General features: G+C 43.2%; 1 protein-coding gene across 1 annotated transcript in view; it reads right to left on the bottom strand.

Annotated features, from left to right (window-relative positions):
• Positions 1–3,800: 3,800 nt before the first annotated feature.
• LOC124413118 overlaps positions 3,801–13,425 on the bottom strand; it is a 100,567-nt gene continuing 90,942 nt past the window's right edge. Inside the window, exons 5-7 of the mRNA XM_046893490.1 lie at positions 6,819–6,991; positions 5,296–5,699; positions 3,801–4,299 (exon numbers count right to left, since the gene is read on the bottom strand). Coding sequence (XP_046749446.1) covers positions 4,082–4,299; positions 5,296–5,699; positions 6,819–6,991 — 795 coding nt within the window. The 3' untranslated portion in view covers positions 3,801–4,081. The remainder of the gene's footprint in view (positions 4,300–5,295; positions 5,700–6,818; positions 6,992–13,425) is intronic.

Genomic DNA, 13,425 nt, shown 5'->3' with positions numbered 1-13,425 from the left:
TTTCCTTTCACTACCTCCTCTTCCTATTCCGCGAGCTTTTCAAAAGCAGCCAGCTCCAGAAGGGGAGGATACATCCCGTTGATCGCCGAATTTACTTTACGCAGAGGACAGCTTTGGCCGTCCCTTTAAACCCCTTCGCACCCCATCGACCTCAAGTGCGCCACTCGCTCCTCCCCACAACGACGTGGTCATCACTTTCTTATTTCACACTGCACGGCGATTGAGCGGAGCTTGGAAATTCTTCCTGCTATTATACCTGCCGGTACTGCACTGTTGGATAAAGACCGTATATAATTCGAATTGGGATCAGGCCCAGGGATTTTTAGGAGAAATTACGGCTGGTCCTCCGAGGGATTGTAAAGTGGAAGAGCTTATCGTTTCACCGTTCTCTTGAGACTGCGCTTTTCGGGGGACATTCATTTGGCCTCCTATCGTCGAGCCCTGCTTCGGTATGCTACTAGGCGAGGGTTACAAGGGGCTCAACGAATTTAATTAACGTCAGATTTCAATCGGCGAATAAGGTGTGTCTGTGTGTGAGTGGTTATTGGGCGGAGCCCAGATCCGAAGGTCCTGAAAATCAAGTCAACCAATCTGTCATCCCGAGTCCAGTAAATTTGTCACGCATCTAGCTTGAGATTCTTACCCCTGAAAATCTCTGTAGAGACAGATACGCACAGGGATCTATCGGCTTATCGTTTTCTCATGTGAATAACAAGAGAAACGAGAATGCTCCCTTTTCTGTCCCGCAGGTACAACCGTGCGATAAAAATCGCGGGGGCATTCAAAATATGAAAAGCCGCGGGGGAGAATACGAAGCCCGAAATTTTACCCCTTGATACGTGGTTCTTTAAAAATTTATAGCAGATCTCATGTACGTTGTCTGGTAAAAGTGGATTCGGTTTATATCTGTAACATATATATAGTAGGTACATAAATATCACATGTTATATCTACCGAATTCGTTGGCAATAAACTTTTTGGAAACCCACGGCAAAAGGAAATGAGTCGAGAGTGTATGAATTCTAGATTTTTTACACGTGACGAGGAACACCCCGGAAAAAGTGACACCAAATTATTCAGAAATGCGCCCGCATCATGCAATGCAGCATTATACTCTTATCATGTGTAGATACGCGCATTTGTCGGGTTCAAGGGGGTGAGGGTGTCAGTGGGAGCGAATATTGCTGCACCCTTTTGACAAACACCGAGCATAACTGGTAAACATTGAAGTCATAGGGGCGTGAAATAAACCGTGCAGAGCGAAGGGCCCTCTGACGAGGTTCAAAACTGGGGTAATAAAAGGGAGTTTTGATTTTCGGGAAACGCGCGTTATCGATACGTTATCGCGCCGCGTGGCTTCGCCTCGCTTTGGTCTGCCTGAGGGATGTTTCGGCAATGATTAAACGCGGCGAGCCGCGAGCAGCGATGCCCAGGGTGTTAGTCGGGACCCCGGCTTTCCAGATATTTCGCTCGACGCACTCGGGAATAAGGGAAGGGTTGGGAACGTGGTTGGTGATTCAGGTTTGGGCCAGGGTTCAGCTTCGGCTTGTCGTTCATTCGCCACTCAAGCCTGGATGGTATGGCGTTAGTAAAACAATCGTTTAGTCGCCTTTAACCATCGCTAGTCAGGTTTTATCTGCACTTAACCCGCTCACTTTATTTTCACCCGTGCATTATATGGATAATAGCTTCGTCGAAGCGTTTTTCGTTTCTTCGTTCAACAGTTAACCGCACGTACGTTTCATACCTGAAATTTTCAATCGCGGTTCTTTCCTTTTTATTTAAAATTCTCATTTTCTTGGATAGATTTTTATTATGTAATATAAACTTATATGTTACACGTCGCTACATATATATCGCTTATCGCTAAGCCTAGAACCTAATTTTCTTATTCCATAGAATGCACAGTGTCTTGTACAGAATTATTATTATTATTCATTTATTAATATTTATTACATCGTATTACCAATATTTACGATTATTATTGTTGTTATTATAACTATTAGTGTTGTTTGTTAACGGTTTGAAATTTTATTATTACGACTTTTTTATATGCAAGAAAAATAAGTGAAAAATAACTTGATGCTAATCGTGTGTATAAAGGCGATCGATACAGGATCGCGATCAATCGTACCCAATTATCTATATATATTTACCTACGCGTATATGTATATGTATGTATGTTATATGTATACTTGACGTAAAAGTTGTATATACGTATATAACGTGCAGGTATATTATTGCACGCGATTGGCAAAGTACATATGTACGGACGAGTTGTTCAGGTTGAAAAAAGAAATATCAAACCTTTGAAAGCCTTAGTCACGATTTGTATTATATAAAACGTTGTACCCTAGATTTAAAATTACGTTACATCGGCTTGGCCCATTTTGCGTCGATTTTATAGAATTTGATTTGCATGGGTTATATTCGTTCGTGCTGTTCAATGTTATTTTCTTTTTTTTGTTCTCATATTGTCCAGAGATGCAGGATATTATACGCACGAAAATTTGTGACAGAAAAACTGTTACGAGGACGAGATTCGACAACATTTCGTACGCAGCAGTGGAGAGTCAAGCCTTGTCTTGGGCAGTAAATGATTATCTATTTTCAATACATTATACACTAAGTTGTAAGTGACGTTTAATCAATTTTTTTTATTCTTCCGATTTTCAAATTTTGTCATTAACTTTTGTTTTCATTCATAATTATTAATTAGTTATTATCGTTAACGGTAACTCTACGATATAATACACTTACCTAAACGTACCTGATGATATTTTGTAAAAATTTTCACCCACTTTATATTCTGTACTCGATAAATTATACATATACAATATTATATACTTAATCTCAAGGTTTTTCAAGATATATAGTAATATATTATTATATATATAGTTAGACACGATTTCTGGCAATAAGATTTCACAACTATTGTTGTGATTTTGTAATATTCTTTAGTTTTCTTTTTTTTTTTTACTTTTTATTCCATGAAAATAGAGGGTTCGATGCAACTTCATTTATTCATTTACTCATTTTATTCGTGTTTTATCATTTGATTATTTGGACAGAAAATATATATTGACCATTCTCGCAGTGAACGTATTAGTTTTACAGGTTTTTTTTTCTTTCTTTTTTTTTTTTTTTTTATCGCGTTGTCGTTTATCAAGTTCGTTCGTTTAAATAAATCGAAAAGAAGAAATTTATGATATACGAAATAGATGTAGCGTAGATTAAAAAAATAATATTGCAACGTTTGGATTGTCTCGTGATATTATATATGCACGATAGACGATGTTTTTTTTTGTCTTGTTCTTTTTTCTCTTATCAATTTAAAAATTTAATATCTACCTACATACAGTAAAGTTAACGTTTGTTTAGTTGACGCTAAAAGTTTGGATTTTTCCTTTCTAATAAATAGGTACAATGATGATGAATTCGGCGAGAAATTTTTCCGTCGTTGTGCGTCAGTATATATATATATATTCATGTTTACATCATATATTGATTTGTATATAATGTATCATGTAAAAACAGCATCGGCAGGTATTGGATATATACGATTTTGGAAAATTGACGCGATCGTGAAATTCCGAAGACTGATATATTCTTCAATTCCCGTCCACGAATTAATGTATTGAAAGAGAATATCAAGACGGTTGCATCAATAATAAGCGATTCCGGTATAATATATAATGTATGTATATATATATGCAATATAATATAAAATCCACTTGAATTAACGCGATTGAAAATTCAAACGAAGAAATATGATACATGCGTACACGGACATAATTAATAATATATGATATATATATATAAATTGTACATGCATACTTGCATAGCTGAAAGAGATGCATACAAGAACGGAGGTGATGGGGGTGGTCGCTACTTTCGCCCTTTTATATATCTTTGGTTTTCAAGTATTTGGCTTATCGTTACATAATTGTATGTATGTATAATTACTATACTATCCTGTTCTTCTTCAATTCTTAAACTTTCTCTATATAATGTATATAGTATGTACTCTCGTATTCGGTATCTATCCGTTGATTTTACTTCGGTTATTAATTTTCCTTCCCTACCACTGATATATATCGACAACCTGCTTCCCGCTGCCCGGTGAACAAGGACTCGCGCTGCCGCACCATTTCGTCTCCTTCAACGGAGGGCAGGGCGTTCCACCCCTGCGAGGTTTCACAGTGATTTTTCTCGTTCTCTGCGTCTCGCCGACCCCGCAACTCCTGCTGCACGCGCTCCACGGTCCCCATTCCCCGACCTTACAGTTCCTTGGCATTCCTACGGAATTGAAATCCAAAATTTATGCATACCAGCCGAGATTCCGGGCACTGATTTGCAGGGCTGCTGCAGGAAGTAGCGATTTTTCGTAAAATTATTTTAACACTTTTGATAACGATTTTAGATTTGTTTTCTCTCTCTCTCTCTCTCTCTCTCTCTCTCTCTTTTTCATACACGTCGACACGTTCCCACGTAATTTAGCTGCAATTGTCAGCGATCATGGGATGAATACCAAGCCGGGTTTTAACTACTGGATAATTTGGAAGAAGGGGAACCGCGGAGGAAGGGCGCTCGGTTCGACGATCGTCGCTAACCTGAATTATAATTCAGCAGTTAAAGGGTTAAAAGGGTGGAAACGGCACGGGACACCTTTTCGTGGTTAATGAAACAGCTAGCGTTAATTACCCAATTAGTTACGCTGGGAAAAGACCCGGGATATTCTGCTGCCGGGTCGCCAGCTGATTTATCCTTCTTGCCGAAGAAATCACCGGTACCTGCATGTATAATATATACATATATACAGGCCTGCGGATTCGCCTCGCGGATCGAAACGAGAAAATGACGACGATCGTTGCCATGAATTATGAAATAATTCCATCTTCACCACCAACGTTCGGCACAACGCGACGAACTAATACGTGCAGCAATTAAAAAAGTTAATTAACTAGCAAATGTTTCATTTTTCGTTAATTGCGCGGTTGGGAAAAATTGAGAGAAAGTTGAGAAAAAACGAAGGGTGAAAGGAAAAAAAAGAAAGACTCGGTCGCGTAGGGTGAAAATTAAATTCTCCAGGGTTAATTAGCCGTAAATTAAAATCGGAATGGCTCGGTACAGTGGGAAAATCATTTGAAATTGAATCGAATATTAGCTGAAAGAGTCATTGAGCAGTATGTGTGAATTAAATTTGAGATGTAAAAGTAGAAAGAGAGAGAGAAAATAAAATTTCGGTAATCTCGGTACGAAATTTGGGAAAGAGAAAAGGTAAAAGTCACTTACGAACTCTGGGGTGTTTTCCCTTCGACGGTAGTCTGTGGTGCTTGACTCTGAGTCGATGGACACGGTCAACCGCGGTGGTGAAGTTTCCCCAGGGTCGAAGTAGGGTCGAGTTCCGTTTCCGATCGTCGGCGTTAATTTTTTGCTGGCTGTTATCGAACGAGTGGATTCTTTGAAGGTTCGAGTTTTGCTGCTTCTGCTGCTGCTGCTGATACATGGTATGGTAATAGGGCCATCCGGGCGCCTTTGACGTCTTCGCCATGTCGCCCCTTGTCGGCCAGGAAACGGGTGTTGGAGTCGGGGCTTTTCCCCGCTGGGCGTAAGTGGAAGCTATGCTGTGTAGGATGGCCTCCTTGTTGTCCCTCGGAAGGTCGGTGACCAGCTGATTGTTGTCGGTTGTCCAGTACCTGTAGAGAAAATAATAATAGATAGGGGTGAAAAAGCTGGCGAAGGGTTGTTTTCATGCGGGGTGATAGTCCGAGGCGCGTATTCCATTATTATGCCTCAACGCTTCCCCGAATACGTCGGTATATGCCGCAATAATCTCTTGCTTTTGTCGTCGTCGGGATCCAACGCCCCCGAACCGTCTCGGGGTTTCGCGTTTTAGCTGCCTCCGAGAGCGTCTCTAAATCTCTCCCCCCCCCCCCCCCCTCATGTCTTTCTATCTCTCTCTCTGAATAGCGGCGGCTCTCCTTCTCTCCGATTCCCGGTTCACCTCACTCTCCCTCTTGCTTCTCCGCCTTACCTCAATTTATTTTAGTCAGTTGGTCACTCGCTGACTCACCTATCATCTCCTCCCCACCTCTGCCAGTCCCTCGCGCTCTCACTCTCCCTCTCTCCCACCCCGTCTCTGCGCTTACTCTCTCTCGATTTATATAGAAAATTATTCCCGAGTCGTGCGATCGCTGCTGCAGTAACAATAAGTACCAAAATATTCTTTACTTTTTTCTTTCTTTTACTGCCAGACTCATTATTTCGACAATTAACCAAATAAGAGATTTTCCTTCTTCTTTGCAACTTCTAGAATTAATTCGGTTGCAATTTAGGTTATAATGTTTTCTGAAAATGACACATGGCCAATTTAACATACAGTGAAAATCTGCCTACAGTTGCGCAATTCAGGGTACATATTACCACAATCCGCCTGCAGTTATGCAATTCAGGGTACATAGTAACACAATTTGCCTGCAGTTATGCAACTTAGGGTACACAGTACCACAATCCGCCTGCAGTTATGCAATTCAGGGTACATAGTATCACAATTCACCTGCAGTTATGCTTATGCAATTCAGGATGCATAGTACTACGGTCTGTCTGAATTTCTGCAATTCAGCGTAGATTATAGCAAAAGCTGCTTGTATTTATGCAAGTCCGGGTACATTTGACCAAAATGCAGGTGGATTTTCGTAAAAAGTATTCTGAGTTGTATAAATACGCGCGTATATACACCCTAAGCTGAATCGGTGATGGGTTGTCGAAAAAATAACTGGGTAAAAAGTTCGACTTAATGCATCGATAATCTTCACCTGTATCTGTGGGGGTCCATCTCCCTGCGTTCCTCAGCGATGGCCTCGTTGAGGTCGCGATTTGGGTCGATGACCCTTGCCGCGGAAGACTGGGACATGAGTTCATCGTTGCTTACAAATTCCATCTCTACATCGTCCTCGTGGTATCTTTCAGTGAGAGTGTATTCCCTGAGCTGGAACATACGATGTTATACAAGATTAAGCGTGCTGTACTATGCGGTATATCCTGTGAAACATTTCGCAGGTCTGCAAAAAAATATTTTATTTCAGCTGTATGGGATGTTTCTGGTAAATATTATGTTTTCGAGTGTGCTGAATACAAAAATGCCAGATTTCTAGTTAAGCGGAAGTTTCACTCTAAGTAAAACTACAAACACGAGTTCAAGAAAAAACCTGACGGGATGGAATGTTTCAGTATGTTTCCCGGTTTTTGATGAATAACAATCTACAAGAAACAGTATAAAAAACACGTGCAGTTTTTTGGTTGCGGAGGGTTGGAGTGAAAGCGAATAAGACGCGTCGGCTATAACGGGTAGACGCATCGCGGAGAAAAAATTGAAACAAATTTGTACTTTTGTTACCGCAGTAATCCAATAGACGACGTTACACAGCCGGACAATATAAAGGGCCAGCCGCTTTGTGATACGGGCAGGGATCTTCGGTGCCGGTGCAGATTCTTTTTCATCTAGACTCCCGCTCAGACACGCGGCATCCCTAGAATCTGTTCATACCTTAATACCGTGCACGTATCTCCGTAGCATTAGGTATAATGGAACGCGTGTGTATACCCAGTTCCCGAGGGACCCGTCACTCTGGCATTTCTTACGTGAAATTAGTCACTTATTCGTTATACACACGCAGCGGGGTTGAGATCCGGGCAATTCATCCTTCCGAGGAATTTCATCTTACTCCTAACTCTGCGCCCCCGTTCGTTAACAATTTCGTAAAAGTACACCATTCTCCACTTGACCACTTGTCGACCGCTGTCGCTATTATCCGAAAATAAATACCAAAAAAAAAAACCAAACTTCACCAGCGTAACAAACCCGATTGAACGCACAAGCTGTTACTTGGCAGTTTACACGCAAATAAGGATAAAAATCTCTCTGCCAGAGAAATTCGGAACAGTCTTTCCCGGGACGCGTAATTCCCTGCCGATTTCTCTTGTTGTTTTTTCTTTTCATCCCCCTGAGGAACAACAACATTCGAACATCGACCGGGAGGAAGAAGGGCTAGACCGGGTTTTTTGCAATTAGCAGAGTTTCTCCTGCAGACGTGTTTTTTTTTCTTCTCTCTTTCTCCTTCTCTCTCTCTCTCTCTCGGTCTCTTTCGGTGAGCGTAAAGGATCAGAAAATATCTATACACGTTTACTGCAACCCCCAAAGGAGAGAGGAAGATTCTGATAGGGTGTCCCAGGCCGTCATTAATTACCTCCGGTAACTGTAGCGGTAATCAGTTGTGAGTCGCGACGAGCAAGAATCGGGGGAGTAAGGACGAGGACGGAATTCAAGCGTGGTTGGACAGGCAGAATCATCAAGAACGAGAGAAAGAGAGAGAGAGAGAGGGAGAGAAACGTATATAGATATATACATACATAGATAGATAGATAAATAGATAGATAGATATTTTGCTTAAGAGAGGGAGAGAGAGCGGCTGCGAAGGTAGCGAGGCAAGAAATTGTCTCGTCCGAATCCCCCGTCGCGCGGTAGATAAGAAGAAAAAAAGGGGGTGGGGTTGAAAGTTGGGAAAAAATCGTCCCCCATGCAAATGTTAATACTTTGCGCGTGTAGTATGTGGCTCCATCCATAAAAGTACCCTGAGGGTCAGGGGCGGAGGCGGAGTCCAAGGGCTCCTGAGGGGCTAAACAAACCGCGAACAAAAAGGCCGCAACGTCGTCTAATATTCCTACTCCCGGGTACGGGAGTAATTTAGAGGTCTGGCAGCGTCACATATGTTTTGGCTGGTAATATCGCTCGGCTGGCTTTTCCACCCCATCCCCCCCGCGGGCTTCTTGAATTCGTTGCCACCGTTGCTTTTGACTCACCTCGGTCGTAAAAAGCTGCGCCCAGCCAGCGACGCGCCCGTTTAAAAGGGTTGGAAAAGAATTTTTAAAACGTACCTATTACAAAACTGCGGGTAAAAATCTCTGCTGCTTATATCGTCTATGTATGTATGTATGTATGTACTGGCAAAACCGGAAGGCGAAAGTTATGCAAACTGGTATACGTATACAGTATACACTGTGCAATGCCGATGCGCTCTGCGTGCAGGTTACATTGCGTGGAAACTTGCAAGTTTGTTCGCATTTTCATGGGGGTGACGGTGCGCCGCAAGTCTACACTGGTCTCTGTTTTTGGCACGCGTTTTTGTGCCAGCACTGTTTCTGCAAAGTGTCTTCCGCTCTCAGGGTGCTCGCATCCGTTTCTGGGACTGGAGTTTGGTAAACAGAAAAGCGTTCAGGGCTTATTTTTTTGCTATCGTCGTGTTTTCTTTCTTCGTTTCACACTTCGGGTGGATAAATATCGGGAAGATTATAATCGAGTGGAAATTGGGCGTGTTAATATTTTGTCTAACGAAACGTGGGTGTGGACAGATGAAGTAGGCATAACCGTGGTTGGCGGTAAAGCGATCGATGAGATATTTGCCGGCGCTCTATTACTTATCAGCCCGAACGTTTTTAACGCTTGTTTTCTCTTCACGATGTAATTTTCTGATCCTTTAAAAAACAGACGAAAATAACGCCCCGGTACGTGTTACCCAGGAGTAAAGGGGAATTCCGTGAGAAATCGAAACCAAACACGACTCACTCTTGAGGCCGCGTTTTTTTTTTTTTTTTTTTTTCTGAAAAGAAACGTTTCACCTCATGCTTGAAGGAAACGATTTTTCCCCCCGTCGCCGCGATGCAGACGTTTATTGAGTGACAATATTGGAAGAGTCATCGCTTTTGAGCTTCCTATCCTATAGCTACCTCAGTGTACGCAGTTCTTTGCTAGTCGTTCTCGAATCGTGAAGGAGATGCGTAAATATGTTCACGATAAAAGCGAAAGTAAATAGGAGGAAAAAAAACATTCGTCCAATTTTTGTATCTACTACGCAGGTACTTGTGCTGGAAATTGAAGGGTGGCTTGTTTTGCGATGATTTCACCAAGTTTCTTTCCTCGTGGCGAACCGATTTCACTCAAAATCTACACGAGGCAAACCGACGAAAGAATTTGAATTAAGTTAAAAATAGAACGACGCAAATTCAGGGTATAAGGTACGGAGAGAAAATGTATGAGGAAAAATCTGCCAACGTAACGTCAACGTTGACATTTTGAAAAATTAAACGAGGGAAACTGGTTTACCTTTCATATTTGCGCCTGAAATATTCGCGGGAGAATATTTATCTGCCCCTCCCGAACGAGGAGTGTAAAAGGGAGGGAATAGTTGTCGCTTTACACACGTGTTACACAGTCGGGAAATAATTTATTAATTCCCTACCCTCTCATTGTACGAAAGGAAAAAATTTCGCAGCAAAATTGTGTTCACTGACAAAACTGCAGCTCGTCGTTGATCTCCGATCGCTTTCGCCAGGCTTGTCTGATGCGCTCGGGATTTACCACTGATTTACTACCCTAGGAACTCTCGAGTATCCTCGGGGCTTGGCCCACCTCCACGACACGACGTTGACCTTTTCCCCCTCCACCTCACCTCCACCTCCACCTCCTCTTCCTCCTCCTCTTCCTGCATCCTCCTAGCGTTGCGATAGAACAAGTGGGGATTGATTTGTGGTCTCTTGGTATTCCCGGTTTTATTACACCCCGCGATAAATAACCCTCGACGTATCCCTCCCTCCTAGCTTCGAGCCATACGAGATAAGGGAGGAGGCGACGCTTCTTGCAGATGATGTGCAACAGCTGAATTCTGTTTCTCTTCACTAACATATGCGTGAATGCGGATGACGGTTCGAGCGGATCGAATTAGGCGAGGGTCGATTTTCAAACGGGTCACTGCACTCCATTTACGATGCACTTGTGAAACTTCAATGCACAAAAGGTCGGCCTCGTAGCAAAAGCGAGCGAGAAGGGGGTGTGGGGGGCAGTTTTTGAATTGCCTTGGGACGCGAATCGCGGGGTGAGCGATGGTTAAAAAGTTTAAGGGCAAAAGTGCGAGACGAGATGTTGGTTTGCGGTGTGGGCAAAGAGAAAGAGAGAGTCCCGGAGGAGAGAAGACTAATGGATTTAAATTAGAGACATGTTGCCGAACGTTTTACCGGGGATATTCACTGTGAACCTTGAACTTTTGAACCCTGCGGTGGTTTCGTGCAGATGACACGTTCCGAGGGAACGATCGCTTATACCGCTCGAATGGCGGCTGCTAAGCCTCACTAATTATTTCACCGAAATTCGTTCGGATAGTCGGATCGGCAGTATGATTCTTTTGATGTTATAAATACTTGCGTATACCTATTGAGGAATCTGAGGAATCGTAAATGGATTGGTATGTTACAGTGTACAAGGTACCATGGGGTGAATTAACACCCGCAAAAAAAATTGGAGACTGAATTATGCATACGTATCTGGAAAGAAGCCGCATATATGTATACTCGAGGAAGTGAAAAATATCATCCGAGTTTTGTAGGTATATCCGAAAATTGAAACCACGTGTAAAACAAGTTACGCGGATGAGTGTAAAAAGGTAATGCATAAATAAAACGAAATGGAAAAAGGTTGAATGAATAATTTTACAATTTAGACATAAAGTAAAATTAGATTTGCAGCTGAATTTTCGGGTCTCGAAACTTGTGCCGTTGCGTTCGGATGCTGAACACGAACAGCCGGTGACGGTGTTCGATGGGAATTGAATTTGAATAACAAACCTTTGCTTAGCTCGTTCGAATGCCAACGAATGACGAAGAAATTTCGATCGTTATATCGTTAGGCGTTGAACCTAATTTATGTGAAATCATTACACCTTCATTGACAATTTTCTCCCAATTTTCTAATTTTTCTCGAAAATCATCGGGAATTCTAAACTCTCCGTCAATACAGCCTCGCACTTAACTAGCCGAGAGTTGCTTTCTGCACAACGCCTTTCCTACAACAAGTGGCTCTCGCTATAATCACCCTGAAAGAGTGGCAAGCTCTACTTGAGCTTGCAGCCCGCGCCACGTAACCGAAGATTTTTGACAAACGGGCATTCCTGAACCGCGGAAGGGAAAAACACGGGTCAGCGAGGGTTGACCTGGTGTCTGGGCCGTTAACGGTCATCCCGAAAGAAGAGGGAGACGTGTAAACAGAGTGGGGGCCGCTCGATAAGGCGAATGAAAGAAGTAACCCCGAGGAAAGGCTCGCTTTTGACGCGCGACGGTATCTCGGCTCTTTCAGATCTAGCCGGCAGCCTGTCTCCTTCTTCATTCCGTTGACTGAGCATCCGGAGGCGGGAGTCGGGCATCGAAGATCAAAACGGTACAGAACGACTCGTTCCTGGTGCTTTTTGGGCAATGCGTAAGCGGCCCGACAACCAATAAAGGTCTCCCGAGACATTCAAGGGCCGGTTCTTGCAGTTTTCGATATCTAGAAAAAACGGGCTTGAGACTCGAGGGAGGGGTGGCTGTGTTTTGCCATCGAGAAGGGGAGGATACAGTCGAGTCATGATACGAAGCCAGATCTCCGCCGTACAGATTAGTGAGATTAGAGAGGAGCAAGTGCTGTCTGGCTCGGGTCTGCCCGAGGCCGCAGGGAAGAAGCTGTGGGGTTTCGGAAACCGTGCAGTATGGAACCCCGCGTTACGTTGGCTTGGCTTATACACACTCCCTTCCAGACAAGACGCCACGCGTTAGATCGCAGATAAACCAGATAACGTACTCGCGGATTTAAGATGGGAAGAGATCGATGATTCGAACCCAACTTGTACACGCCATGGGCTAAGAGCCCCGTTGAGACGTTTGTCGTTCCTTAATCTGCAGGGTTTCTTTCCCATGTGCCCCGCAGTGTCGTACCTACAATATAACGAGCGGATTTATCTAAACTAAAAGATATGTCTTCAAGATAAGAACCAGACAAGGTGAATTTATCTGAGATCATAATCCAGCTGGGCTAAACTATCCGGATAAGACGCAACACTGGATAGGTGCTTCGTGAAAAGTCATTCCGTGGAGTCGTTAGTCGAGGTGAAATCGATTCGAGGCAGTTGAGGTCCAATTGAATAGAATCTTGCGAATACTTGAGATCCTTCGAGAGCAGAGGTACGCGTTGCAGCCGCCGAAAACTACGAGTACCATGAACATTATTTGAACGAGGTCCGGATTGGCCGCATCTGCGGTACCTATAGATAGTAGAGAGGAAAGGCAATCTGGTGCGAAACGTCCCTTTTTCCGTTGACATAGATATAATACCTATATACGTACAATACCGCGTGTCCTTACCGCAACGCAGGTCGGATTGTTCGATACGAGCGAGATAAACGGACGTGACACATGTCGTTTCTACCGGCTCGAATAAAGGGGAAATCGAATTCGTGAAATAAGAGGATTGCCGAGCTCCGTCAGTCCGCTGACCGGGAACCAATAAATCTGAGAGAGCGCATCTGGCGACTCTTTTGAGGATCTCCAAGCTCACCGCAACGG

The sequence above is a fragment of the Diprion similis genome, chromosome 12 (genome assembly GCF_021155765.1).
Source record: "Diprion similis isolate iyDipSimi1 chromosome 12, iyDipSimi1.1, whole genome shotgun sequence".
Taxonomy (NCBI): domain Eukaryota; kingdom Metazoa; phylum Arthropoda; class Insecta; order Hymenoptera; family Diprionidae; genus Diprion; species Diprion similis.
This window is presented reverse-complemented; position numbering and strand designations above follow the sequence as displayed.